Source organism: Panulirus ornatus, chromosome 39 (assembly GCF_036320965.1).
Source record: "Panulirus ornatus isolate Po-2019 chromosome 39, ASM3632096v1, whole genome shotgun sequence".
Taxonomy (NCBI): domain Eukaryota; kingdom Metazoa; phylum Arthropoda; class Malacostraca; order Decapoda; family Palinuridae; genus Panulirus; species Panulirus ornatus.
This window is the reverse complement of record NC_092262.1, coordinates 8,140,255-8,165,993: the sequence shown is the minus strand read 5'-3', so window position 1 is coordinate 8,165,993 and position 25,739 is coordinate 8,140,255. Positions and strand designations below refer to the sequence as shown.

Below are 25,739 nucleotides of genomic sequence, written 5' to 3'. Positions count from 1 at the left end.
GTTCTACTTTCATCATAAAGTTTTATAGGCCTAATATAAACGTTGAAGGTGAGAAATAATAATCGCCTCTTCGAACATGATTCTCAATTTTAGTTTTCCAATTTTTTTTTTTTTTTTTTTTTAAATTTTCATCGGTGCAAACAAAAGATATTTTCCATTTATCTTTCACTAGCGCATCAATGTCCATCTTCAGATTTTTAATCGTAAAATAAAAATAGTATTTATCTGATGCACATCATTAATACACAAGTGCATTAATGATAACAGATTAAATGAGCCTAGCATCATATCCCTTATCAGAATAACTAAAGCCTAGCATAACTAAAGCCTAGCATCATATCCCTTATTAAAATAACTAAAGCGTAGAATAACTAAAGCCTAGCGTCATACCCGTATCAGAATAACTAAAGCCTAGCATAACTAAAGCCTAGCATCATATCCCTTATCAAAATAACTAAAGCCTAGAATAACTAAAGCCTAGCATCACATCGCTTATCAGAATAACTAAAGCCTAGCATCATATCCCTTATCAGAATAACTAAAGCTTAGCATAACTAAAGCCTAGCATCATATCCCTTATTAAAATAACTAAAGCCTAGAATAACTAAAGCCTAGCGTCATACCCGTATCAGAATAACTAAAGCCTAGCATAACTAAAGCCTAGCATCATATCCCTTATCAAAATAACTAAAGGCTAGAATAACTAAAGCCTAGCATCACATCCCTTATCAGAATAACTAAAGCCTAGCATCACATCCCTTATCAGAATAACTAAAGCCTAGCATCATATCCCTTATCAGAATAACTAAAGCCTAGCATAACTAAAGCCTAGCATCATATCCCTTATCAAAATAACTAAAGCCTAGCATCATATCCCTTATCAGAATAACTAAAGCCTAGCATCATATCCCTTATCAGAATAACTAAAGCCTAGCATCATATCCCTTATCAGAATAACTAAAGCCTAGCATCATATCCCTTATCAGAATAACTGAGCCTAGCATCATATAACTAAAGCCAAGCATCATAACCCTTATCATAATAACTAAAACCTAGCCTCATAACCCTTATCAGAATAACTAAACCCTAGCCTCATAACCCTTATCAGAATAACTAAACCCTAGCCTCATAACCCTTATCAGAATAACTAAAGCCTAGCATCATATCCCTTATCAGAATAACTGAGCCTAGCATCATATCCGTTATCAGAATAACTGAGCCTAGCATCATATAACTAAAGCCAAGCATCATAACCCTTATCATAATAACTAAAACCTAGCCTCATAACCCTTATCAGAATAACTAAACCCTAGCCTCATAACCCTTATCAGAATAACTTAACCCTCGCCTCATAACCCTTATCATAATAACTAAAACCTAGCCTCATAACCCTTATCAGAATAACTAAACCCTAGCCTCATAACCCTTATCAGAATAACTTAACCCTAGCCTCATAACCCTTATCATAATAACTAAAGCCTAGCATCATATCCCTTATCATAATAACTAAAGCCTAGCATCATATCCCTTATCAGAATAACTGAGCCTAGCATCATATCCGTTATCAGAATAACTGAGTCTAGCATCATATAACTAAAGCCAAGCATCATAACCCTTATCATAACTAAAACCTAGCCTCATACCCTTATCAGAATAACTAAACCCTAGCCTCATAACCCTTATCAGAATAACTAAACCCTAGCCTCATAACCCTTATCATAATAACTAAAGCCTAGCATCATATCCCTTATCATAATAACTAAAGCCTAGCCTCATAACCCTTATCAGAATAACTAAACCCTAGCCTCATAACCCTTATCAGAATAACTAAACCCTAGCCTCATAACCCTTATCATAATAACTAAAGCCTAGCCTCATAACCCTTATCATAATAACTAAAGCCTAGCCTCATAACCCTTATCATAATAACTAGCCTCATAACCCTTATCATAATAACTAAAGCCTAGCCTCATAACCCTTATCATAATAACTAGCCTCATAACCCTTATCATAATAACTAGCCTCATAACCCTTATCATAATAACTAGCCTCATAACCCTTATCATAATAACTAGCCTCATAACCCTTATCATAATAACTAGCATCATAACCCTTATCATAATAACTAGCCTCATATCCCTTATCATAATAACTAAAGCCTAGCCTCATATCCCTTATCATAATAACTAAAGCCTAGCATCATAACCCTTATCATAATAACTAGCCTCATAACCCTTATCATAATAACTAGCCTCATAACCCTTATCATAATAACTAAAGCCTAGCCTCATCTCCCCCAGCGTATCTCTGAGCAGTTCACGGCCATGTTCAAGAGGAAGGCTTTCCTCCACTGGTACACTGGTGAAGGCATGGACGACATGGAGTTCACCGAGGCCGAGTCCAACATGAACGACTTGGTGTCTGAGTACCAGCAGTACCAGGAGGCCACAGCAGACGACCTGGAGGACGAAGAGATGGACGAAGAAGCCGAGTACGACTACTAAAATGCCCAACGAGCTAGCGTCAGCGACGCCATAACACCTTGCCTCGAAGGAGAAATGGAACATCCATCCATCTTTTCGCGTAACTGTGTCGCCGTGGTTGAAAACCCCAAAAGGAACATCCATTTTTTTTTTCGAGTGGTTTTTCGCAGTGGTTGAAAACCCCAAAAGGAACATCCATTTTTTTTTTCGAGTGGTTTTTTCCGCAGTGGTTGAAGGCCCCCCCCAAAGACGTCAAGAATGTGATTAAATTTTCAATACAGACTATTAAATTCACATGGCTGCCAAACAGGATGACAGCTAAATTACTTTTGAATAAGAAAGTCCCTTATAACTGAGCCTAGCATCATATCCCTTATCAGAATAACTGAGCCTAGCATCATATCCCTTATCAGAATAACTGAGCCTAGCATCATATCCCTTATCAGAATAACTGAGCCTAGCATCAATCCCTTATCAGAATAACTGAGCCTAGCATCATATCCCTTATCAGAATAACTGAGCCTAGCATCATATCCCTTATCAGAATAACTGAGCCTAGCATCATATCCCTTATCAGAATAACTGAGCCTAGCATCATATCCCTTATCAGAATAACTGAGCCTAGCATCATATCCCTTATCAGAATAACTGAGCCTAGCATCATATCCCTTATCAGAATAACTGAGCCTAGCATCATATCCCTTATCAGAATAACTGAGCCTAGCATCATATCCCTTATCAGAATAACTGAGCCTAGCATCATATCCCTTATCAGAATAACTGAGCCTAGCATCATATCCCTTATCAGAATAACTGAGCCTAGCATCATATCCCTTATCAGAATAACTGAGCCTAGCATCATATCCCTTATCAGAATAACTGAGCCTAGCATCATATCCCTTATCAGAATAACTGAGCCTAGCATCATATCCCTTATCAGAATAACTGAGCCTAGCATCATATCCCTTATCAGAATAACTGAGCCTAGCATCATATCCCTTATCAGAATAACTGAGCCTAGCATCATATCCCTTATCAGAATAACTGAGCCTAGCATCATATCCCTTATCAGAAAAACTGAGCCTAGCATCATATCCCTTATCAGAATAACTGAGCCTAGCATCATATCCCTTATCAGAATAACTGAGCCTAGCATCATATCCCTTATCAGAATAACTGAGCCTAGCATCATATCCCTTATCAGAATAACTGAGCCTAGCATCATATCCCTTATCAGAATAACTGAGCCTAGCATCATATCCCTTATCAGAATAACTGAGCCTAGCATCATATCCCTTATCAGAATAACTGAGCCTAGCATCATATCCCTTATCAGAATAACTGAGCCTAGCATCATATCCCTTATCAGAATAACTGAGCCTAGCATCATATCCCTTATCAGAATAACTGAGCCTAGCATCATATCCCTTATCAGAATAACGGAGCCTAGCATCATATCCCTGATCAAACAATTGTTTGCCATCAATGAAAAACAAAAAATTTCACAGAAAATAAAAGGCTTTGAACCCATCTTCATTGATATATCTTATGTTTCAGGTCTACTGTATCTTTGTGGTTAAAGAAATGTCAAGAAAATGTTTATTTACCTTTTGAAAAAAAAAATCAATAATGATCCAGGAAATTCAAATGTTGCCATAATATGACATTAATGGCATACGTCTCAGGGGGGAAGGGTCAACTTAATTAAACCTAAAACCTCTTGTTATCACCTCGTAAATTATACATTGAATTTGGCCATTGCTTCTACACTAATCAACTAAAGAATAATGAATGTGCCTGAATTTTTATATCACTATAAAATCTTACTTTTAACACACCATTTCATTGGCATTGTCTCTGTATTTCATTTTTTTTTCTACTGATTTTTAATATGAATTGTAATAAAAAGTATTCTAGTTGCAACTGAATTTATTTTAAAGTTTATTGGATAACTTATCATTTCCATAACTAGTATTTTTCTTCCCCTAAAAAGTAGATATAACAATGGTAGTCATATATATATATATATATATATATATATATATATATATATATATATATATATATATATATATATATATATATATTGGAAATTCCGTTGTTTATATATATATATATATATATATATATATATATATATATATATATATATATATATATATATATAGGAAATTCCGTTGTTTATATATATATATATATATATATATATATATATATATATATATATATATATATATATATATATATATATTGGAAATTCCATTGTTTTTGCCATTTTGTTACTCTACAATGAAGGGCGAGGTCAGCTAATGAATATATATATATATATATATATATATATATATATATATATATATATATATATATATATTTGTGTTTGCTAAATGTACCAGCAGGAATCCTCAGCAAAATGTGTGGGGCATTATGTTGCCCCACTCCCCACAGACTGTGGGGATCACCGCTTTGTTTCTGAAGGTGTAAGAGATGGAAAGCGACATCAATTCCCCATTTTAGGGAAACTCGAAAGAAAAAAATGATGAATCGAATCACTCACGCACAAGTCTTGCTGGGTTTGTCAGCATCATCGTCCAAGTGCCCTTAAGAACTCTCGTATCCCACAACTTTTGCCCACAACTTCAGACGTATTTCGAAAAGATTTTATAAAGGTGTCTTTTCTCCGGATAATCGATGGTGCAACAAAAACAAAATCACTAGCGGCTTATCCGGCATTAAGACAAATTTTCTCTTCTCTCTCCCACAAAGTTACACCCACATCCTCAAGCTTACTGGAGACAAGTCATTTTTGACTGGTATAGGTTATTTTCTTTTTTTTCTTATAGGCACAAATTTTAGCATTAGGATTTACAATTATATTAGTTACTTTAGCTGTTTGCTGCGGGCATGGGCACAATGATGTTAATGTTTATTTTTTTTTCCCCAAATGTCTTTTGAAGGCCCGAGTTGTATGTCAAATAAAAAAAAGATATGTCACATTCCTACCTTAGTGTTTCTTTCCCACATGAAATGTATATTTCAACTGAACGAACTGAGAGTATTAGATCACAGACGATGGAAATAACATTACTGAGAACTAAATAGGTAGGAAAAAATGAAGATATAGTCTGGAAGGTAATTTGGATTCGCCAAGAATTACAGGAAAGAAAATGTGGTTAAGGAGTAAAGTTCAGAAAATGAGAAATATAAGATTAATATACCTATTTATGATGAAAAATCATGATTAAATTAATTGGAGACAGAATTTCATTTGTAAGAAATGCAGGGAAAGGCCATAACAATATATATATATATATATATATATATATATATATATATATATATATATATATATATATATATTTATATTTATATTTATATTTATATATATATATATATATATATATATATATATATATATATATTTATATTTATATTTATATTTATATATATATATATATATATATATATATATATATATATCTTTTCTTTTCTTTCATACTATTCGCCATTTCCCGCATTAGCGAGGTAGCGTTACGAACAGAGGACTGGGCCTTAGAGGGAATATCCTCACCTGGCCCCCTTCTCTGTTCCTTCTTTTGGAAAATTAAAAAAAAAAAAAAAAACGAGAGGGGAGGATTTCCAGCCACCCGCTCCCTCCCCTTTTAGTCGCCTTCTACGACACGCAGGGTATACGTGGGAAGTATTCTTTCTCCCCTATCCCCAGGGATATATATATATATATATATATATATATATATATATATATATATATATATATATATATATATATATATATATATATATTACACTATTCGCCATTTCCCGCATTAGCGAGGCAGCGTTAAGAACAGAGGACTGGGCCTTTGAGAGAATATCCTCACCTGGCCCCCTTCTCTGTTCTTTCTTTTGGAGGAAAAAAAATGAAACACGATAAGTTCCCAAGTGCACTTTCGTGTCATAATCACATCATCAGGGGAGACACAAGAGAGAAATATAACAGTCAGCTGATATACATCGAAGAGACGAAGCTAGGACGCCATTTGGTAAACATGCGACTGTCCAAGACATACAACGAGAATAGCCCATCCACTCATATATATATATATATATATATATATATATATATATATATATATATATATATATATATATATATATATATATATTATCCTTGGGGATAGGGGAGAAAGAATACTTCCCACGTATTCCCTGCGTGTCGTAGAAGGCGACTAAAAGGGGAGGGAGCGGGGGGCTGGAAATCCTCCCCTCTCGTTTTTTTTTTAATTTTCCAAAAGAAGGAACAGAGAATTGGGCCAGGTGAGGGTATTCCCTCAAAGGCCCAGTCCTCTGTTCTTAACGCTACCTCGCTAATGCGGGAAATGGCGAATAGTTTGAAAGAAAGAAAATATATATATATATATATATATATATATATATATATATATATATATATATATATATATATATATATATATACGCCCATATAAGCACATTGTACATATTCATACTGGACATCGCTTTATAACTGGGTAAAACATTCTTTACAACACATAGTGCTAGCTATTCCCTCAGGTAAATAATTTAATAAATAAAGGAATTGAAAATTGATCTTAAATTTCTTTATATCTTCCCTTTTGACTCTAATGAGGAGATAAATGGGCCTTCTTAGATAAATCCTTATTTCCCCCTTTTATTTACTCTTACCCATTCTTAAAAGGTCACCATATTATACGACGAAGTTATAATTAATTGGTAGGCTGGTTATTTGACCATTAGGCATACTAACTACCAAGGTCATTAAGGCCAACATATCAAATTATGAACAAGAAAATGTGAAAACCGTCTTCGAATGTCCAAAATCATTATAAAATTCTTCAAGTCTCCATTACGGTATTCTAGACTGAAATATGTACATGAGAAATACACATGATAAATGTACATGAGAAATACACATGATAAATGTATATGGGAAATACACATGATAAATGTACATGGGAAATACACATGATAAATGTACATGGGAAATACACCCGATAAATGGAGATCTGAATACACCTGATAAATATACATGGGAAATACACCCGATAAATGTACATGGAAAATACACCCGATAAATGTACATGGAAAATACACCTGATAAATGTACATGGAAAATACACCCGATAAATGTACATGGAAAATACACCTGATAAATGTACATGGGAAATACACCTGATAAATGGAGATGTAAATACACCTGATAAATGGAGATGTAAATACACCTGATAAATGGAGATGTAAATACACCTGATAAATGGAGATGGGGAATACACCTGACATAAGATGTGAATTTATGTTTCAAAGGGTGACAGAAATCACCATTTTTCTATCAAAGGTAAAAGACTAGGCATTTACATACGACATACTGATGGATGACGGTTAGTAAGGCCTTAATTACCTACCTACAAGTCAAATTCTATTGGCGAATTGTCATCACAAGTAAATAAACTTATTGTCTTGTAAACGACACTTTTTTTTTCTGTTTGCCGCATTGATTTTGTGAATATTTCCAGGAAATGGAGTTTTTTTTATTCATTGACATTTCTGCATTATTTATAAATCTAATATTATCTAATATTAGGTTAATTCTACCTAAAGACTCAATCAAGCATTTGGCTGTTGGTCATTTGCCTTAAAAAAAAAAAAGACATAAGTTCCAATTGTATTTCTTTGTGCATGACTGACACATTTGCAAAGACTTGTGAAGCCGAACTTTGGTAGAGATCGGATTCACTTATCCCGGGCTGTGTAATTTGCACTTTTAACTTACTTATATCGTAAAAAAAGAATAAAAAACAATATTCAATGCATTTAAAATAAAGATAAAAATATTTTCATATTTTATAGAGTACAACATTTATAAATGATATCTACTTGATAATAATCATGATATTAATGACTGACTCTTTAAGCTAAAAGAATGTTTTATGCAATGACTTGTCAAAAACCTAAACAAACCAGATGGTGTAAACTATTTGAAGCAGAGGTGGTCGTCCGTGCACAGTTAGAAGGAATGAACACAATTCCCTGCCACGAGAAGTATATATATAATTATTAAGGATCCTTAAATTTAAGGTGAGAAGGTTATTCTGTCTTATATTCATAAGTGGTGAGATAGTGTGTGTGTGTGTGTGTGTAAGAGATATAGAGGGTTAATTGCTTCAAGGGGCGACATCTATTGGTTTTTCATGGTTCACCTCTTATATAAAGCTTTTCTTGATATTTTTTTTCCACTATGTTAAAAAAAAAAAGGAAAACAAATTTGTAGTTCCTTGCTCTTATATGATGAGTTTAGTTGATGGAATACAACAGTTATGACTTAAGGTCGATTGTAGCATTTATCAACACGGTAGTTTGAACTTTGGTGTGCAGTAACTGGCCTTTCCACTTTGGTGTGCAATAACTGGCCTTTCCACTTCACTTTAATGGTCACATTGAATGATAACTGTTTAATGAATTATCGGCACTAGTGGGTCTATTTGTGTTTTACTGAGTAATGTGATTTCATTAATTTTTTTTCCCTTTTTTATCATTGTAGAATTTAAGGTAATACTCCAACTTGCATTTCCCAAGACTAAATCCCTTTTACTAAGGGGTTCACTGAAATGTATGGCTGTCAAATGTTTCTACATTATTTAGATTAGGCTTCTTTTTCATTGACAGGTAATGTCAGAAATGAATAATGCTGCAGATCATAACAAGAACTATGATGACTCCAATTGTGAGAATCCTGACCAGGCCACCAAGACTCTCCCAGGCTCGTCAGGATGGATCTGGTCGGATCACACCTTGGCCATATACCAAGACGCACGTGCCTTTATCGAGGCAGGAATTAAACAGCACAACAGTAGAATGTTTCTTACACGGTTGTTTTTGAAACCCTGTGTTGTTGTAGCGGATAACCAGGCACTTCATGAGTTACTCACAGGTAAACCTTCCGTGGTTTAGAAATACATGTGTTAATGGGTGTTATTATCATTCAACTTTAGTCAAAATCAAAGGTTAGAAATGTTCAGGTAGTGCTTCTTTCTTATTCAAAATCTTATTGGTTCAAGCTAGGGGATTTTTCAAGAAATAGGGTATTGTTGGAACTGATTCATATAATTTTTGATAGAGAAAGCAGTAGTGATTATTTCTGCTTTGAAAAATTTTGAGACAAAATGAAAAATTAGGATGCTGCACCATCTGGAGATAGGATAGTCTGAGAGGGAAATAGATAGGAGGAACAGAGGAACAAAAAATATATAGAGAGATGAAAATGAAATAGTTTATGACATTCTGTAGGATAAGAGTTGTTACTGAGTTTCGTGGGTAATGCATGCGAGGAGTTGCCTTTAGTAAGGTTACATCATCGTCAGTGGATGGAAAGGATTATGGTCTCATTGAAGAATTTCATATTCCAAAGGAGTGCATCAGTGTCCTGCTCCTGTGTGGAATGCAGCACTGTAGCTGCAGGAACCCCGTAAAAAGGGTTCTGGGTTTGTGCTGTAATAACAACAGACAAGAAAGATACCATTATTGATAGTAATATGATGATAATTCTAATTGATATGATAAAAAAATGTGTGATATTGATTATGATGATAATAATGATAATGATATTGATTAAAAAAATAGTAATGATAATAATGACAAGAATAAGAATGTTGATATTTTTTGTTTGTACTTGATTGCCGTTTCCCACATTAGTGAGGTAACACCAGAAACAGGTAAAGAAAGGTCACATTCACTTGCGTCCATCTGGTAGCTGTCATGTATAATGTGCCTAAACCTCAGCTCTTTATCCACAACCAAGCCCCACAGACCTTTCCATGGTTCCATGAATAATGATAATAATGCAGACTAAGACTGCAGCAGAGTAAGAATATGTTAATTTTCTTTCAAGTGAAAGTAAATTAGAATTAAAGATACAAAAGCCACTTTTAAGATATTTTTGACATGACTGGAATTATTATGAGTTTTTGTTTATACGTTCTTACCTTTTCTGTCACAGAATATAGCTTCGTGAGCTGAGCCTTTGTGGGAATATCATCTCTTTGCTGCCTCTGCTCATACTTTTACGAATTCCAGTCCTTTCCATCCCATGTAGAGACCCTCTCTGACAAACAAATTGGTCTGTATCACCAGGGATAAAAATTAAGGATCCATCCCGTTCAACATTTTATGAATACTTTGTTCAAACTCACTGAACTTAAGTAGATATGTACATTACAAACTAGCTTTTGATTCACTGATACATCCCAGTTGCAGATCAGTTATGTTTCATTTTAGCGTATGAGCGAATGATGCTGTATTTTCTGTAGATGATCAATCCCTCATGTGATTTTTGTAAATTGCTTGCATTTTTTTTCAAGTGGATGAACTGATTCTATGTTTCCCTTTTTTAGTGAAGGATGATCACTTTGAAGCAGGCATGGATGAGTATTATGACCTCTTTGGAAACAATCTTCTTTTCATGAATGGTCCTGAGGCAACACTTACAAGAAGGCTTCTCTATCCCCTGTTCAATGAGGAGGCTAAAACTGGTTACAAGGTACAAAAAATTGAAGCTTTTATTTTTTTTCCCATCATGAAAACTTGTTATTCCTATTATAATCTTAATACTAAATGCCTCATAGGTAAAAGAATGCCATGTAGTTAATATTAGTTTTTCAAACCTGCTGTTGGTTTTAGTTTGTTTTTTCATAGCAAAGTTTTTACCTTTGCATGGATTTGTGGCCCCTAGATATGTATGATGGCAAATATACAGGGAGGCAAATATACAGGGAAGCTACTCATTTTCATGATCAAGTGGCTGAGGTAATGTGTCCAAGTGACAAATGACTTGAAGTAAATTCATAACAATTGTTAGTTTGGCTATGCAGTGAGTAAAGACTGTCCGATCGCATCTCAAAATCCACTGCGTAGATGATACATCCATCCAGCATCTCATGTTAAGAAATTTTTGGTTGGTGATGTCAGAAGAGAAGCCAGAACAGTCTAATCCTGCCACATAATTGTCAATGAGTTAACGTATGTATCTAGTTCTTCACCTCCTGTAATCAATAAAAACTTACGGATGATAGGTTTTAGTGAGGAACTAAGACATTCCGTTCCCTCCGGTTGATTTATCTTGTCATCTGTTGGGTTTTGATGTTTACTTGTTGCTTTGTGCTAATGAAATATAACATAACTGCAGTTGCTTTGTACTAATGAAATATCACACAACCACAAGTTTGCAGCTTTCATGGCTTATAATATGTTCAGAACCAAAAGTGGTTGTTTTAATGGAGTGCAGCCTGTTCACGTGTGACTTATAGACCAAAAATTCCAGTATAGGAGTTATTATTGATTTATCTAATATTCACACATAAGTGACTGATATGTAATTTAGTTTATGTGATGTGAACTGATACTTGGAATGCAGGCATTGCTGTCATTTATTTCAGCTTTCTACATGTATTTGTATTTGTATATGTATGAACTTCCTTGTACATTTTGAGGTTTTATTCTGTAAAGCCTGGAGATCCAAAAGATTATGATGCTCTCTAATAGGTGGTTAAAAGTTTTACTAATTGTTCTCATATTCATTTTTCAGATTAGACTAGATTTTCCAATGTTAGAATGCTATGGAGTTATGAGTGTATTGGGAAAATGGAACATATATGGAAAGGACTTTATAGCTTGTATATTGCTATTTACACAGATCCATGTAAAACTGTTCCTTTGAGAGTTTAGCATAAGTCTCCAAGGAACACCACCCCTTTCCATGACAACCATATCATTTTTGCCTTGATTTATTCATTTTGTAACTCATGTAGTATTAGAAATGATGTGCAATAAGTTACCTGTAAATTTCAGGCCATTACAAAGGATCTTGTAGCAACATGGACATCAGAACTTGATATTAGCAAGCCATTTGATGTATATGAATCTACTAAACACTTTGCCCTGCTGCTGAACCTCCGCCTCTACTTAGGGTTAGACCATACCATGGAACCACAGCTTGTCCAGCAGTTTTCTTCAGTAGCTTCCACTCATTGGCATGGTAAACTTGATGAATTCATAGCATAAGTCTTAGAATTCTTATTCTTGATCATCTATGGAGCTAGAAATGGGAAGCATAGAGGAATTGCTCTTTCACCCCTTTTGATGAGCCTTTCTTTACCTAATTTTGCATTGCAGTTTCTTTTGGTGGTTGCCTGCCATGCTTTCTGAGACTCTGCATTACCCTGTATTAGCATTTTCCTTTTTTTTATTTTCTCTGTTGTTTTCTACTTCCCCTTACTCCCTTATTTCTCTCTTTTCTGGTATCCCTACATATACTTTTATCCTTGTGTATACATCTGAAGTCAGTCCAGATATTTTTTATATGTATTTTGTATCTCATGATACTGTCATTAGCTGCTGCTACCCTTATATGACACCCAAACCAGTATTCCAACTAGTATGGGCTCTTCTGTTGCCTGTTGTATGGAAGGAAGGGTGGATATGTTACCTGAATGATTAAGGAAGATTTGGAAAATTGCATACGTAAATGAAAAGAGATAGAATGTCTCTTGAACATAATATTTTTACATGAGAATTTCTTTTGTACATAATTTTCATACATACATACATTCATGCAGGGGTACATGCCTCAACTGAACTGACCCATTTTAAAGCAGTAGTCAAACAGTATTTGAATCCAAATTGCCTCTCTAAAATGACTTGCTCCTAAATTCACTTACTGAGAATTTGGTTTGATTCAACTCTCTTGATTGCTTACTGCTCTAAACAAAGGTAATAATTCAGTAAGTAAGGTTACTGAGAGAAGGAATTGCTCTTACTACCAGTATTTTAGTATTTGGAGTTTTCTGCTTCACTGATAACAACTCGTGCTCTTTGGTACTAGAATTTGTTTGATGTTGAAACAATGTTCAGGCAATTTTATCACTAGCATTATTTTACATTAATATTTTGTAAGCATTGAATATTGTGTAAGCCAGCAGATTACATCATTGTTGTCATGAGCATATGTCCTGTGGACTCATTTTACTGAACTCTTCAGTTATTAAAGAAAGTAAATTTTGGATAAAAGGAATTTGAAAAACTTTTGGAGCTAAACTACCATTGAACGTGTAGGCTTTGTGTTCTTTTGAGCATGGGTCTTTATCATAAGATGATCCTGACACTGTATATGAAAGGCAGTATTGCAGTAAGTGATGAGAACTGTAACAGTAATGGAACAGGTATTGCTTATTAAGTTATTCATCTCTGCCTGAGTCATGCTTGAGGGTAAGGATTCAAGATAACATACTGTGTAAATGTCTGCCTGTTTCAATGCTACTTCTCTCCTGCAGTCATATAATGCACAGATGCCTTTGGTATACACACCTAATTTTGTAACACCAGAGAATAAGTGAATTGGCTGCATTAATTGTTTTACCTATTGTTGTGTTACAAAAAGCATTGTCTGAATATCACCTTAGTGACAGGTGATCATTTGACGATCCTTTGACTCACATTTTGGAAGTGTAAAAAACTACCATTTTATTACATCTGCTTAAAGCCAGGTCATTAATAGCATCAGTCCCATGGTTCCACTGAATTGTTCTTTAAGAAGAGGAAAGGATGCTACATAATGGACTGTAAGCTGGTGGATAAAAATTAGAGTCAGTCACCATGATCCCATAATCATACCTATGACTTTAGGCCCTGTAGCTCCTGTCCTCACCAGATCATGTCCCTTTTAACTCATGGGAAATCTGAAATGAAAACATTTTGACCTTTGGAGAACAGTAGAGTCAGAAGTGTCAAATCATCTCTTGAAAGTTAAACTAAAGTTTGGGAGTTTTAGAAAATTATCGAGACAAAATTACCCTCTGGTGATGAGGTTTCAAAGGGATTTTACCTACAGTGATATAGACTACTTGCATAACATTCGTGCTGGATTAGACTTATGACAGAAGTTCTGTAAAAGAAATACTTGTTCCATAAACAAATGTGAAAAAATCTTTAGACTATCAATGAAAAACATACTGCCATAAATATCATGTCACATTCGCTTTCATACCTGATCCAGCCTGACTCTAATAAGACACTTCCAGTAATCTCAATGTTTAAGGAGCTCTTACTCTGTAATTTGCATGTAGATCAGTACTTACTGATATTAGTGTGCTCTATTGTGACTATTTTGTCACTTTTAATTTTTAGACATCTAGAGCTTACATATTTTTCTTTCTATTTTTATTCTAGGCTTATGTTCTCTTCCTGTAAACATCAGAGTTCCAGGAATAAAATCAGGCTTTGGGAAAGCTCTTGAGGCCAAAGACGAGCTTTTGGATTTGCTGCGAGAACGTCTCAGTTACAGAAAAGACCATAGTAAGTGCAAATTTTAGTTCCACCATGCTGTTAATGCTGTTCTGTCTCTGATTTATTATGCATATTTATCATGCAGTCACTAGCAGATGGCACTTGCAAGTTCATACTCAAACACATAAGTCACTGTACACACACACTGGGGTGTTTAATTTTTACTTGCATACTTTAGTCTTGGTGCCTTTTTATAAACATTCAAGTTATAGTTAGCTTTCCTCACACCAAAAATTTTTCTCAAACATTTCATTTTCAACACCTTTTCATCTAGGCTACTTGACCTTATCCATACATCACCATTGGAACTACTTTACCATTAAACATACCCATGTTTGCCCTCACAGAAGTGACTTTCTCTTTCCACACACTTCACGGTGCACCCAGGACCTTATCCCCCTTACTCACCCTCACATACACTTTCTAACTATCATATATAGGAATAGAGTGAATTGGAATGATGTGATATACCGGGGATGACATGCTGTCAGTGGATTGAACCTGGGCATGTGAAACATCTGGGGTAAACCATGGAAAGTTTTGTGGGGCCTGGATGTGGGATGGGAGCTGTGGTTTTAGTGCATTACACATGAAAGCTAGAGATTGAGTGCGAGCAAAGTGGCCTTTGTTGTCTTTTCCTAGCGCTACCTCGCGTGCACGCATGGGGAGGGGGGGTGCCATTTCGTGTGGCAGGGTGGCGGTGGGAATGGATGAAGGCAGCATGTATGAATATGTACATGTGTATATATGTTGGGACCACTATTCCTTCAAACATACCCATTTTTGCTCTTCGAGATAATGTTCTCGACTTCCAAACATTCTTTAAGGCTCCCAGAATTTTCACCCCCTCCCCCACCCTATGATTCACTTCCGCTTCCATGGTTCCATCTGCTGCCAGATCCACTCCCAGATATCCAAAACACTTTACTTCCTCCAGTTTTTCTCCATTCAAACTTACCGCCCAATTGACTTGGCCCTCAACCCTACTGTGCCTAATGACCTTGCTCTTATTCACATTTACTCTTAACTTTCTTCTTTCACACACTTTACCAAACTCAGTCACCAGCTTCTGCAGTTTCTCACATGAATCAGCCACCAGCGCTGTATCATCAGCGGACAGCAGCTGACTCACTTCCCAAGCTCTCTCATCCACAACAGGCTGCATACTTGCCCCTCTTTCCAAAACTCTTGCATCCACCTCCCTAACAACCCCATCCATAAACAAATTAAACAACGATGGAGACATCACACACCCCTGCCGCAAACCTACATTCATTGAGAACCAATCACTTTCCTCTCTTCCTACACATACACATGCCTTACATCCTTGATAAAAACTTTTCACTGCTTCTAACAACTTGCCTCCCACTCCATATATTCTTAATACCTTCCACAGAGCATCTCTATCAACTCTATCATATGCCCTCTCCAGATCCATAAATGCTACATACAAATCCATTTGCTTTTCTAAGTATTTCTCACATACATTCTTTAAAGCAAACACCTGATCCACACATCCTCTACCACTTCTGAAACCACACTGCTCTTCCCCAATGTGATGCTCTGTACATGCCTTCACCCTCTCAATCAATACCCTCCCATATAATTTACCAGGGATACTCAACAAACTTATATCTCTGTAATTTGAGCACTCACTCTTATCCCCTTTGCCTTTGTACAGTGGCACTATGCAAGCATTCCGTCAATCCTCAGGCACCTCACCATGAATCATACATACATTAAATAACCTTACCAACCAGTCAACAATACAGTCACCCCCTATTTTAATAAATTCCACTGCAATACCATCCAAACCTGCTGCCTTGCCGGCTTTCATCTTCCGCAAAGCCTTTACTACTCATATATACACGAGTGAAGTCACTTTTGACAAGAATGTATTTTTGCCGGTTGACAAAGTTGGGTACAGTCTCGCAAAAGAACTTTACTCTTCAAATTAGTCCATCCTATCACTTTTATTGATTGTAGTGAAGCCTTGAACTTCAATAGCCTCTTGATAAGGGGTCCTGGAGGTTATAGCCCCGGGACACCTTCATGAAAGGAGTTCTGGAGTTGTATAGTGATAGTAATGTCATGTCTAATCGTAATGACAAGAAATGAAAGTGTGTTTAAAGAGTGAGGGTCTCTTTACTTCTCATTAGTATATGTGACTCAGACTACTGAAATTTTCCTACTGATATATCTTGTAGCCAGCTCCTAATGGCAGAAATGATTAGATACTGAGCAGTGTATCATTTGACATAGAAATAGGCAGGAAATGTCTGGGGGAGTTCAAATTCCACTTTGGCTATGAAACTTTGCTTATAGTTAATGTAATTTTGAGTTTATTTATTATAATACCACTCAGTTTCTCATACTTAACAAGATATGATACTGCAATCAGTGTCAACAACCCAGGGGATATAAAGCACTGTCCTACGTAAAAGAAAGTTGTAGTATTTTGTGGAGATAGGACATATGTCACATGCACTCACTTCCTGCATATATCTATTAACAGAAATATAGCTTTTGACATCTTTTTCTATTCCTTTCCTTTCATAATATTGACTATATTTCCAGCTTTTCTGAAGAGCATGTCTGAGAACATCAACAATGAAGAACTACAACTGAATCATCTTCTAGTGTGTTGTTGTGCCATTATTCCGAAGACTTTTGCGTCCATCCTTACTTCCTTCATCCTTTTAGTCCATTCTTGGAAACCATACTACCAGGTAAAATAGATATTCATATGAATAGAAAATGGAGAAAATTTTATATGTAGACTCTGTTGTATTTAATGGTGAATTATTCTTTAGTCTCTTCAGAAGTCTTCAACCATTCAGCATATTGATATTTTATTTCTTGCCATAATTTTGGTATACATAGTTTTTCATTGCTATGATTATTACCGCATTGCATATTTCAGTATTCAGGATAGAAGGGTAGATGCAGATTATTCCTAGAGCATGTGATTTCCTGACCTTCTCCAGTACTTTAGGTGTTGAAAATCCAGCAGTGATGACTGAAATGTTTATCAAAGAATCTGCTATTTGGGCTGTTGTCAAATCAAGTAGTTGCCTCGTGCTTGTCCTAAGTTATGAAACTATTCACAGCACCATTTGTTGGCTTGCAACACAGTCAAATGGAATATTACAGCATCACTGAAAACAATGAAACTTATAACGGGAGAAACTTAAAGAGATGGATTGTTAAACACATATGAAGATACTTTGGAGTATACTTAACAGGTCTTTGTTTTAGCATATTCTCTAGTGCATATTTTATCAAATGTCATTCTAGACTTGTTCATCAGAAGAAGAGAGAGAAGCAGCACTTGATATGATTCTGCTGGAAGTGCTGAGACTTGTTCCCCCTCTGGCTGGTGGCCGACGTATTGCACTGCGGGACACAATGCTCAATGGATATGCCATCTCATCTGGAATGGTCATTCATTTTAGCTACCTTGGAGCTCACACTGACCCTAAAGTCTTCCCAGAACCAAACAAGTTTCGTCCAGAGAGGTGGGAAGAAGAAAATAAAGATGATCGAAGCAAGATGTTTGCTTTTGGAGCTGGACCACGAGAGTGTGTTGGCAAGAAAATGATTTGGGATATCATAATTGTAAGAAAAAGTAACTTTAATCCTTGTTGATACTGTCTAATCATACCTATTTTGCTTTTAGCTTAGGAAATTGTGTGTTTGCTTCCGTAATTCTCTCAGATACCTCAGCTGCCATTCCTCCATCTTTACTAAGATTTTTTTCCATAGTTACTTGAAAATTTGAATGGTTTGAATGCATCATTCATCACAACTCACAGTATAAATTTCTTTTCTGAAACAAAAGGCCATGCCCTTGTAAGCTCCTATTTTTACCATCCTGATCCAGTTACTTACACCGGTGTCCCTGACAATAAATTTTAGTTCCTTTTCACTCTTTCATGAAAGCCATCTTCTTTAATTAGGGATTTGTGCAGACTTATGTTCATGGAAAATGCCATGAAAATTGAGTAGGTTGTGTACAAGGATCGTTATTCATAAGAATTTTATGGCTTCAAATGAATCTTTAATTCTTTTGAGACTGGAAACCAATTTGCTATTACCAGAGAACAAGCCAACTTACAGAGTAAGCACCATGTTCATTCATGGCAAGAGCTCTCAGCTGCCCAAAATCCTACCTTTTTTGTACTTACGTAGTTCAGTACTGAGGAAATGTGTGAATTTACAGATACTGATTACCTGGATAATATATGCCCTGATTACCATATTCATTTGAATGAGTGTTAGAATGAATTCTTATTAACTTATATCGACGGGAAGTATTTTAGGGCAGCATCTCAGGTATAATTTGTAGCACTACTTTGGCCAAAAACAGGTTAATGAGATAGATAGCTGCTTATTTGATAAGTTGATAATTCCACTTTTCCTTCTGGTTGGACCATACTATTTATCTTCTGCCATGGGAAAGGGAAGCATACTTGATTATTGAACAAAGGCTTTTATTATTTCACATGTGAGAGTAATAGGAGAAAAGATTGTTTTAAGAATTACTGAGGAAAAAGCTTAAACAATGGAATTGCCTGTTTGGAGATAAATCATGGTATGAGATTGCTTTGAAATAAATGGGGGAAGGTGTTATAAAGGTTTACTATCCCCACAGTTGATTTATATTTTATGGATGCGTATTCCACGAGCTGTGAGTAAGAGAGTGATTGCTTGGTATTATTAAATCATGTTAGCACAAAGTGGCAGTTACCACAGTTACTGAATACAGATGATGTTCTGTTAGCTGATCAGACAAGGAGTATATAGCAAATCACTTTGAAGATGTGCGTAAACATGCATGGTGCAATTAGTTTTAATTAAAAGCAAGTATCTGCTTTGAAGAATGTATGTATGTGAGAAATACTTAGAAAAGCAAATGGATTTGTATGTAGCATTTATGGATCTGGAGAAGGCATATGATAGAGTTGATAGAGATGCTCTGTGGAAGGTATTAAGAATATATGGTGTGGGAGGCAAGTTGTTAAAAGCAGTGAAAAGTTTTTATCGAGGATGTAAGGCATGTGTACGTGTAGGAAGAGAGGAAAGTGATTGGTTCTCAGTGAATGTAGGTTTGTGGCAGGGGTGTGTGATGTCTCCATGGTTGTTTAATTTGTTTATGGATGGGGTTGTTAGGGAGGTGAATGCAAGAGTTTTGGAAAAAGGGGCAAGTATGAAGTCTGTTGTGGATGAGAGAGCTTGGGAAGTGAGTCAGTTGTTGTTCGCTGATGATACAGTGCTGGTGGCTGATTCATGTGAGAAACTGCAGAAGCTGATGACTGAGTTTGGTAAAGTGTGTGAAAGAAGAAAGGTAAGAGTAAATGTGAATAAGAGCAAGGTTATTAAGTACAGTAGAGTTGAGGGTCAAGTCAATTGGGAGGTAAGTTTGAATGGAGAAAAACTGGAGGAAGTAAAGTGTTTTAGATATCTGGGAGTGGATCTGGCAGTGGATGGAACCATGGAAGCGGAAGTGAATCATAGGGTGGGGGAGGGGGCGAAAATCCTGGGAGCCTTGAAGAATGTGTGGAAGTCGAGAACATTATCTCGGAAAGCAAAAATGGGTATGTTTGAAGGAATAGTGGTTCCAACAATGTTGTATGGTTGTGAGGCGTGGGCTATGGATAGAGTTGTGCGCAGGAGGGTGGATGTGCTGGAAATGAGATGTTTGAGGACAGTGTGTGGTGTGAGGTGGTTTGATCGAGTAAGTAATGTAAGGGTAAGAGAGATGTGTGGAAATAAAAAGAGCGTGGTTGAGAGAGCAGAAGAGGGTGTTTTGAAATGGTTTGGGCACATGGAGAGAATGAGTGAGGAAAGATTGACCAAGAGGATATATGTGTCGAAGGTGGAGGGAACGAGGAGAAGTGGGAGACCAAATTGGAGATGGAAAGATGGAGTGAAAAAGATTTTGAGTGATCGGGGCCTGAACATGCAGGAGGGTGAAAGGCGGGCAAGGAATAGAGTGAATTGGATCGATTTGGTATACCGGGGTTGACGTGCTGTCAGTGGATTGAATCAGGGCATGTGAAGCGTCTGGGGTAAACCATGGAAAGTTGTGTGGGGCCTGGATGTGGAAAGGTAGCTGTGGTTTCGGGCATTATTGCATGACAGCTTGAGACTGAGTGTGAATGAATAGGGCCTTTGTTATCTTTTCCTAGCGCTACCTCGCACACATGAGGAGGGAGAGGGATGGTATTCCATGTGTGGCGAGGTGGCAATGGGAATGAATAAAGGCAGACAGTGTGAATTGTGTGCATGGGTATATATGTATGTGTCTGTGTGTGTATATATATGTGTACATTGAGATGTATAGGTATGTATATTTGCGTGTGTGGACGTGTGTGTATATACATGTGTATGGGGGTGGGTTGGGCCATTTCTTTCTTCTGTTTCCTTGCGCTACCTCGCAAATGTGGGAGACAGCGACAAAGCAAAATAAATGAATAAATAGATATATCTTGTTCTCACATGAGTTGTTAAGTTGAAAAGTATTTTACTCATTTGTGTAGGCTGTGGCTGATATTGAGATGGTATACGCTCATACTTCTGATCCCACCGATGTGGACAGTTGAGATTGTTCTTCTGGTTGTGATGAGCAGTGATAGTGGAGTGATGGAAAATTCCATGTAATCCTTCAGCATTCTTTATAAAAACATAAAACTTTGCAAGCAGCATTCCCTTATTAAAAGATTTGGTCACAATGTCTCTATTCCTTGCCGCATTATCACATACATAAGAGCACTACTCAAACCACAGGTTTTGTGTAAGTTTGCTAATGCAAAAGTGAAACAGGCTTTGCCAACATTCCCATCTGTTTGCAAATATCATGACCTTAAATTTTATGCTTTACAGATCTTCTGCAAATCATTTTTAGAACATTTTGATTGGGAGGTCTCAAGTGATCACCTGAAGGAGCTAAAGTACATTCCTGCCGTTCGACCTAAGGAAAAACCTCTCATCCAGCTGCAGGCCAGACGAAGTTAATACACCATAGTGGTAAAGTTAATGTGATTCTGCATCACCTTCATTAGGTACACTCATAGATATTATTTATTTGAAATATGATATTGTACAATGACATCAAGTTGAAATATAAGGAGCAAGACTAACTGCCAGTAATGATAATGTTACTCTTGCTGTATTTGAGATTCTTTATTATTACTAACCGAACTTTGTGCACACAACATGGGATGTTTATAGTTTGGTTATTTGTCACGATTAGTTTTGTACAAACATTGTGTAACATTTTTTAAACCGTGTATGATGATATGATGGTTGGGTGAATGAGTGGGTAGGAGACTCCATAAATAAGCTTGGCTTTGTGGATTCAAATATATCACATGGCTACTTCAGAGGGTGCTCCCCGGTTCAACCAGTTGTGAAAATGGGTACTCAGTTTATGTAACTGGGGAATCTAGGTAAGCTTGTGGTTGTGGATTCCTGTACTAATTATGCCTACTTTGGAAGGTGCTCCCCAGTTGAGCCACATTTGAAGATGGGTACCCTGTTCAAGTGTCTTGGAATGAAGGTTGTCAGATGTGAAAACTGGCCTCATTACTCTCTATGTACCTTAGGCTAAGAAACTGTTATGCTCTACCCATTCCAACTCCCATGAGGCTAAGAAACTGTTATGCTTTGCCCATTCCAACTCTCGTGACAGACCACTGATATGGGGATAAGATTAAACTAAACAATTAATAGAATGGAAATGTACATTAGTGTATGTGTTTGTGTGTTTGTGTGCGTGTAAAACAAAATGATAATGTTTCATACATTTTATATGTGATATATTCCCTGCTTACCATAGGCTAAGAAACTGGTATGCCAGCCCTTATGACAACCACTGGTATGGGGAAAAGATGAAACTAAAGAATAGATATATCCAGAAATAATGAAAATACATTGTAATATGTATATTGTGTGTGTGTATGTGAAGATGAAAATCATTATCTGTTTCACACATTTTAGATGTGATATAATCTCTGTTTAGCACAGGCTTAGAAACTGGTATGCTTCACCTGTACCAGCCCCCATTGACAGACCACTGTTATGGAGGAAAAAGAGATGACCATACAAAAGACTGACTAAGGAAAATATATGTACTTATGTATATGTTTAGAGTGAAATGATAATCTATTTCATACCTCTTAGATGTGATATACCGAAAGAAAACATATATTTAAGTGTGTGTGTGAGTGTGTACAGTAAAATATTTAATATATTTATATTTCTTACACTTTAGAAGTGACACAAATAATATTTTTCATAAGCACAGCATATAATGGTGTATAGGTTTGGCTTAAAGCAAAGTTTATTTTTCATAAATATTTTATGTTTAGAAAGTTTAGCTCAGTTGAATAATTTTATTATTTTTTCTTACTTTGTGGTATATGTAGAATTTCCGAACACATGTAGAAGTGTGGGGCTCTAAGTATTAGCCTAAAGCACCTCAGTTATTACATTGAGATACAGCATCACAAAGAAAATAGTGAGAATAATGATAAGGTAATGAGAAATAAAGCTGCAGATAAACAAAGTATTTCTGATTTAGTCACTAAAGTATACATGTATTGTTCCCTATCTATTTATCTATCCATAAATATCTCTGATGTCCATACCTTTTGGGAACTCCCAGCTAGGGATTGGCCATGGCATAAGTCTCTATTATCCCTCTCTTTACATGCCTTCCCCAAACATATGCATGCATTTCTCTATTCATTCATTCATCTTTCCTAAGTATATTGTCATTGGAGGTGTTACTGGTCTCTGCCTGCTTGTGGTTATCCTACAAGTAAAAAGTCATCTTTGGTGAAGTTGCATCATTGCAGTGCAATCTCATTGAAGTGCTTCTCGCTCCGAAGGAGTCCATCCTTTCCCTGCTGCTGATACAGTGCAGCCTTGAGGCTGAGAAAGCACCTGAAGAAAGGGTCTTGGGGTTGTATAATAATGATAATAGTTGTTGTTAGACTGTGCTTAAAAGTAGTTACGTGCGGGTGAGAAGTCACCTCCCATAGGCTGTCTTATTTTTAGTAGATGAAAGTAGGTTAGCCTTGCTGAATGCCTTCATTCTCCAAGGATTTCTTAATGCCTTGCTGTGCATGAAATGCCATCTTGAAGCTGCAGAAGTCCCATAAGATGGGTCCTGGAGTTGTATCATGACAATGATATATATTTACCTCTTTGCATCTCTTCATCTGTGTATCTCTTTGTCTATTTATTTAACTATATGCATATGTCGGAAGGAGTAGTGACAGCGGCACAGTGAGACAGCACTGCTGTGGCTGTCACATTTCTCATCCCTGGCTAAGGTTGGTGTCTTTCCTCTCAGCCTTATATACGTATGTGATGCTGGTTCTCAATCCACAAACACAAATATCTCTTTGTATTTGACATAACACTAGACAACACATATTTCACTTGATTTGTTATCCTAAATCACAATTTTCTCTATCCCTAGAGATAGACGAGTAAGAAAACTATCCAGGAACCTCTTGTGCATCATGAGGCGACTGATGAATGGAAGTGGGGACTGGAAACCCTACCCTGTTTCAGTTATCACTTACCATAAATAGAAAGGGATGAAGAAACCAAGTGAGGATGACTCCTCAAAGGCCCAGTCAGAAGTTTCTAAATGTATATGGATGTAACCTGGATGAGAAGGTAGAGGTAGGTGCTATATTTGATGACAGAAACCTGGGTGTTTTTTTTTCTGAGTGAAACCATCTTGAATGGCAAGAACATTTAGTGTCACATTAAATAATTACCAGTTAATATCTGTGGGATTAAGAAAATAAACACTGAAGCACTAACGTACTCAAAGAACACAAAATACACTGAACACTTTACCAGGAAACCAGAGTTAACCCCATGATTAAACACAATATGGACAAGGAAGTGGATTTACAACATATGCCCTCCACAGTATCTCATTTATCCACAACACTCATCTTGTGGAAACAAATCACAAGCATTGAGAACCCTCGAAATCTCATCCACAAAAATGATATTACAAAACTTTTACAGTAAAATCAAAACCTACATACACCATCCACTAAGTGCCCTCAGATACCATCCACGAACTGCCCTCAGATACACACCTTTACTTCTAAACCTAACCAACACACAACAGTTCTCTGTGCAGAGGTTTCAGCATCCATGATTCCTGAGGTGAACTTCTGATGAGCCAATTTCTCCCTCTCAGCATCCCCATCCTCCAAACCCAGACTCCCTAGCCCACTACTTCTAACATCTTATTTCATTATCATTTGCACAGTAGTGCTTACACCTGATCTTCTTTGACCACCTAGCCATTCTAGTTATGCATCACCGAAGCCATCAGGCTCGCACAATCATTCCAAGAACGTCATTAACCAAACTAACACAAAATGCCCATCACACAGACATATGAAACAGTATAACACAAACTTCTCCCCACAAGTTGCAAGTCACACGAGTGAAAAAACGCACGCAGACAAAACCACTTGCCATTAACACAGACAACAGAACAAGATTAAAAAAGAAAAAAATGGAAACGCAGAGACACGTACAGGAAAACTTGAGAAATTATAGGCAGATTGAACAAGAGATGTTGTTGCCATGGGAAAAGATTTTCATTGAAAAATTTAGTCCTATTTTCGTGTTCAAGTCTTTGATAAACTGGTTATTGGTTATCCACATGTGAATCCCAATAAATAGATAAATGCAGCTATCCATAACATCCAAATATTAGCATATGTTAAAGTTATACACGATCCTAATGATCATACAACCTTTTTTTTTTATTATTTTGCTTTGTCGCTGTCTCCCGCGTTTGCGAGGTAGCGCAAGGAAACAAGACGAAAGAAATGGCCCAAC

General features: G+C 36.4%; 2 protein-coding genes across 5 annotated transcripts in view; both read left to right on the top strand.

The window, feature by feature from the left end:
• LOC139761098 (tubulin beta-4B chain-like) overlaps window positions 1-2,954 on the top strand; it is a 42,773-nt gene extending 39,819 nt beyond the window's left edge. Inside the window, exon 8 of one of the 2 annotated variants that reach the window (XM_071684981.1) lies at window positions 2,301-2,954. In XM_071684981.1, coding sequence (XP_071541082.1) covers window positions 2,301-2,504 — 204 coding nt within the window. In that variant the 3' untranslated portion in view covers window positions 2,505-2,954. The remainder of the gene's footprint in view (window positions 1-2,300) is intronic. The other variant, XM_071684982.1, reaches the window with a different exon arrangement.
• Window positions 2,955-8,466: 5,512 nt separating this feature from the next.
• Window positions 8,467-24,479, top strand: LOC139761097 (putative cytochrome P450 120). Of its 3 annotated transcripts, XM_071684978.1 has the most exons (9): window positions 8,467-8,594; window positions 9,183-9,447; window positions 10,907-11,052; window positions 12,360-12,546; window positions 14,736-14,861; window positions 17,430-17,581; window positions 18,150-18,470; window positions 21,738-21,881; window positions 24,343-24,479. In XM_071684978.1, the coding sequence occupies exons 2-8, from the start codon at window positions 9,186-9,188 to the stop codon at window positions 21,867-21,869; spliced, it is 1,326 nt and encodes a 441-aa protein (XP_071541079.1). In that variant the 5' UTR covers window positions 8,467-8,594; window positions 9,183-9,185; the 3' UTR covers window positions 21,870-21,881; window positions 24,343-24,479. The 3 variants fall into 3 exon arrangements, with proteins under 3 accessions (XP_071541079.1, XP_071541081.1, XP_071541080.1); XM_071684980.1 differs by lacking the exon at window positions 24,343-24,479 and having other exon boundaries at window positions 8,479-8,594; window positions 21,738-23,421; XM_071684979.1 differs by lacking the exon at window positions 24,343-24,479 and having other exon boundaries at window positions 8,493-8,594; window positions 9,164-9,447; window positions 21,738-22,018.
• Window positions 24,480-25,739: the final 1,260 nt, after the last annotated feature.